A 4,444-nucleotide genomic window follows, 5' to 3' on the forward strand; every position below is an offset into this window, starting at 1 on the left:
TCGCTGCCGGCTAATGGACACCACGACGGCTGGCCGCACGTTACGACAGCCGACACTGTGGCTGGCACGATATCCGTGGCAGCTGCCGGCGATAACCACTGCCTGTGTCCTTGCGCTGGTCAGCACGTCTCAAATTCTCGGAGCTTACGGACGGACTCAACAAAAGAACAATAGACACCGGGACGCTGGTTGTTTTTCTTTTCCACCTCTGATTGATTCCTCGAACGATAGTCTCTCTCTTCGCCCGAGAAGCAAACCATTCTAAACGTCGCATGCCTTTAGAACCATCGCTCCGTTTTTGCTTAAGAACCGTGTATTACGTGGACCAGATGTACGGACCATGATAGGATTCGTACCCCTATTAAAAGCTATTCATGTGTGAAATTAGCCTTCATCAGTGTTTGCGATCGAGGATCACGAGCATTCTGCTAACCTTATCTTTCGGATTTCACATGAGCATAATGAATATGTTAATGCCCGGCAGATGATAAGACGAGACGTGTGTGTGCAAGACGAGATACTACCAGTAATGCGATTGGACCCGAGACCAAATTAGACCACATGTCTTGTCCGTTTGGAACAGATTACATCTTTTGTCACATTTTATTACATAATGATTCTGTGCATCACATCAGTTTGCTAAATAACTCGTTTGCCGTTTGTCGTGTAATTACACAATTTATACCGACATACACGCACGCACCTGTATCGGTTAGCTATGGCCCTGTAACGGAACATCCTTTCGCCTGTACCTTCCGATGTAGTTTTGGGTTAGTTTTACATAGACTTCTGTCCACATTCTGTTGTCGGCATCGCTCATCGAAGTAGGTTTACTTCGTATCATATCGAAAGTTTGACAGCTAAAGTACGCGACAGGGACCAATGGTTACTGCGTTCCGGTACCGGTTCGACAAACAGACGCGCATAGTGCGGACTTTCATTCGCTATCAGTCACAAATCGACCACCACCGATCGATCACTTTTCTTTTATTTCTTTCTACCTTCCTGTACACATTTGCTGGGCGCCAGCAGCAACATCGAGCAACCCCCTACAAGATCCCTACATTCACATTTACGCTAACGAATGGGTAAGAAACTACAGCACAGTTATAGGAGGAACGCGCGCCGTGTTCTGTGCACTTTACAATACCATTTACTCCTTCCAAGTAAGCTCCATCTTGCGCGTTGTGTGTTTATAGTGCTCCGCGGTTCCGCGTGCGCTTTGCGCAAAAGCCGTGCCGGGGAGGCCGTGGCAAAACAAGACGTCAATTTTAGTAATCAAAAATAAATAACATGAATCAAGCTCGAGCGGAGCCTCGCAAAAAGCTCTACACACCGAACGCCGATCGCCAATCGACACGGATATTAACGGTAATAAATTATGAAATTGCTCTCTTTCCTACCTTTACAAAACAAATATATAAAACAAAGTCAACTCCCCAACGCCCCAAATGGATGGTGGTGGTTTGGCTAAAAGCTGCAGGCGAATATCGTCGCAGAAGAAGAACCGCCTCGCAGCTCGCACGCAGGCGCCTCCTACCGATCTCGTGTTTCGCGACGATCGAGAAAAGCCGGACTTTTGCGCCCGGTTGCACGGTTGCGGTTTGCGCGATGCGGGGCGCAGTGGACCGATAAAGTTATTATAACTTAAATTGCAACAATTTATTAAACGGTAAGCTCCCGTATCTGCCGGTCTGCGGTCTACGGTCGGCGACGGTCTTTTTCCCGCCGTACGATCGCACGGTGACAGCTGAGCTTGCTCAACAGAACGAGTGCACAACAGACTGAAGGTGAATTCACGGGTCCCGGGACGACGACACTGATTGTATTTTACCATCCGTCCGGTTTAGATCAGCGCGTAAAATGGTTTGATGTCCTCAACCTTTATGTTGAGTCCACCGGTGACCGTTGTGCTAATGGTTGGGGGGCTCGAAGGTTTACCTTTGTTTGTGATGGGCGGGATAAAAAAAGAGACGATCGTGGACAATTGTAATGAACAAAGTATCGGCAAACAAGGTAAGGTAATAGAACAAATCAAGAGCTAGACTAATTTGACAACAAATTAAAATAAAACAAAACCCGGACCATCGGGGCCGCGGGTTTTTGAAGGGTGCCAGCAACTTACAATACTTATCGTCCGCATGGATACGTATGTGGCTGTTCAAGGTACTGGACTGGCGGAACTGTTTGCCGCACACCGAGCATTCGAACGGTTTTTCGCCGGTGTGAATTTTCAGATGATTGGAAAGCGTTCCCGTCTGGCGGAACATTTTGCCGCAGTACGTGCAGGCGTACGGCTTTTCACCTGCGGACCGGGCCGCGAGGCACACACAAAAAAAACAACAAACAGAAAAGTGTTATCGCCCGTGCAATGCGACGACAAAGATCGATGGCGACGCCGGGCCATCGGGAGAGTCAGGTTGTGAGCCTTACCTGTGTGAATTTTAATGTGATTCGAGAGTGTCGTCGTCTGACGAAATTCCTTGGGACAGATGCTGCATTTGAAGGGTTTTATGCCTTAAAGACAGAGGTTAGGAACCGATCAGGTCAATGTTGTCTAGACGGGAAGGAGGGTAGAGAGAAGCTGTGGTCACTAGGCAGGGAATGTGCGTTTGTTGTTCAAAGTTCCCCAATCATAAAATGAACCCCCAATTCCCGTAGTACAAATATGGTTGCATTGAACAAAAAAACAGACTCTCTCAAATTTTGGTTCATTTCCCAACGGAATGATAATTAAAATTCTCAATAGGTAGTGGCACCATGCGCTGCGTTCCGCCAACAGTAAAATGAAACAATAGGAGCGTGCGGGTACTTACAAAACTTATCATCCGAGTGGATCCTGATATGACTGTTGAGCGTGCTGGACTGGCGGAACTGTTTGCCGCACACCGAGCACTCGAACGGCTTCTCGCCGGTGTGGATCTTCTGATGGTTCGACAGGGTGCTCAGCTGCCGGAACTGTTTGCCACAGAAGTTGCAATTGAACGGCTTTTCACCTGCGATCGGGAGAACCGTGCGGAAACGTATTGTTAGAAATTATCGAAAAGAAAGAGCGCTCGAGAAGGACACGCTGAGCCGTACGTGGTACGTACCGGTGTGAATCTTCAGGTGATTGGACAGCGTGGTCGTTTGGCGGAACTCCTTCGCACAAATGGTGCACTTGTACGGCTTCTCGCCGGTGTGGATCTTCATGTGGTTAGTCAGAGTGCTGAGCTGGCGGAACAGTTTGTTGCATTCAGAGCACTCGAACGGTTTCGAGCAGTTGGGAATCTTCTCGCTGCCGGCGCTCTCCACTGCCTGTGACATTGGGCCGCGTGTGTTCGCGAGGTGGTTGCGCGGATCGGATACACGTCGCGATGTTCCGCGATTCCCCGTTCTGAGGTTCGTTATATTGATGCGTCGCCTCCTTCGATAGGTTCCTTCCCTGTGTTAACGTACTATCACAGCCATCGTAGCTTTTTCTACCGATCGTTATCACGTTCAGCGAACAGTCATGCTGCTGATAACAGAGCAAAATGGTAATCATTAGCACGGGGTGCACGTTTCGCGGCCAGGACAATGCACGGGACTGATATCCCCTGACACATTGCCCCATTAATCCGCGAGGGCGCGGAGCGAAACATTGCGCAAGTGTTGGGCAGATTGACAAAAACAAATCCTGCCCTATCCTAACTCCATGAACGTGGCGGAACAGTTATGCTACGGCGTAGGAGGACATGCGGTCGTACCTTTTGTATTGCTATCGCGGTCGCTTCGGAGAAGCGTTCCGATGCGCGATGGATCGCCGGACGAAAACGACGAGATTACACGGCGCAAATCATTGGGAAGTGGGCCCCTTTGCAGTGTGACCGCCCCACGGAACCACGCAAGGACGCACGACGAATGCACCGCATGCACCGCATGCACCGCGGACCACGATCACCGAACTGGGGCTCGTGTTGTGCAATTTAACACATCTTTGCCACCGTCAAACCCTGGCGACGAGCACGGCTCACTGCCCTACGCTCCGCCCGTCACGATTATCCTACCGGAAACAAACAGGACACACGAAAACACAGAACACACGCGACCTGTTTTTATCACGGCAAATGTTGCGAGAAACAGATTTTCTTCCCGAGCCGCCGTTTGACAGCTGAGCGCTGTCAAACGCCCGGTGAGAGAGTGTGTGTGCGGACCGCTGACTGTTTCGTCGATTCGATGAACCGAATCGCTCGGTTTCATCGATTCTGAATCGCAGCGAAGCGCGCCAAGAAAGGTTGTGCAAAAAATTGCTTTCAGGGAGTTTTTCAATTTAAATTGTTATTTTAGGGGATTACTGAGGAGTACAAAACTTATAAGTAATGGTTTATATTCTAAGAAAGTATGATAAAACGTACGAAAAGAGTAAAAGGAGATTGGACAGAAAATCGCAGCATAATGAAGTCCTTTTCCACGCGCACGAAAC

General features: G+C 49.2%; 1 protein-coding gene across 3 annotated transcripts; it reads right to left on the reverse strand.

Annotated features, from left to right (window-relative positions):
- Window positions 1-601: 601 nt before the first annotated feature.
- Window positions 602-4,206, reverse strand: LOC128277948 (gastrula zinc finger protein XlCGF49.1-like). Of its 3 annotated transcripts, none has more exons than XM_053016561.1 (6): window positions 3,729-4,206; window positions 3,093-3,496; window positions 2,817-2,996; window positions 2,434-2,517; window positions 2,126-2,305; window positions 602-1,941 (listed from the first exon to the last, which is right to left on the reverse strand). In XM_053016561.1, the coding sequence occupies exons 2-6, from the start codon at window positions 3,304-3,306 to the stop codon at window positions 1,847-1,849; spliced, it is 753 nt and encodes a 250-aa protein (XP_052872521.1). In that variant the 5' UTR covers window positions 3,307-3,496; window positions 3,729-4,206; the 3' UTR covers window positions 602-1,846. The 3 variants fall into 3 exon arrangements, with proteins under 3 accessions (XP_052872521.1, XP_052872520.1, XP_052872522.1); XM_053016560.1 differs by having other exon boundaries at window positions 3,093-3,499; XM_053016562.1 differs by lacking the exon at window positions 2,434-2,517 and having other exon boundaries at window positions 3,093-3,499.
- Window positions 4,207-4,444: the final 238 nt, after the last annotated feature.

This window comes from Anopheles cruzii, chromosome 2, assembly GCF_943734635.1.
Source record: "Anopheles cruzii chromosome 2, idAnoCruzAS_RS32_06, whole genome shotgun sequence".
In the NCBI taxonomy this organism is placed as follows: Eukaryota; Metazoa; Arthropoda; class Insecta; order Diptera; family Culicidae; genus Anopheles; species Anopheles cruzii.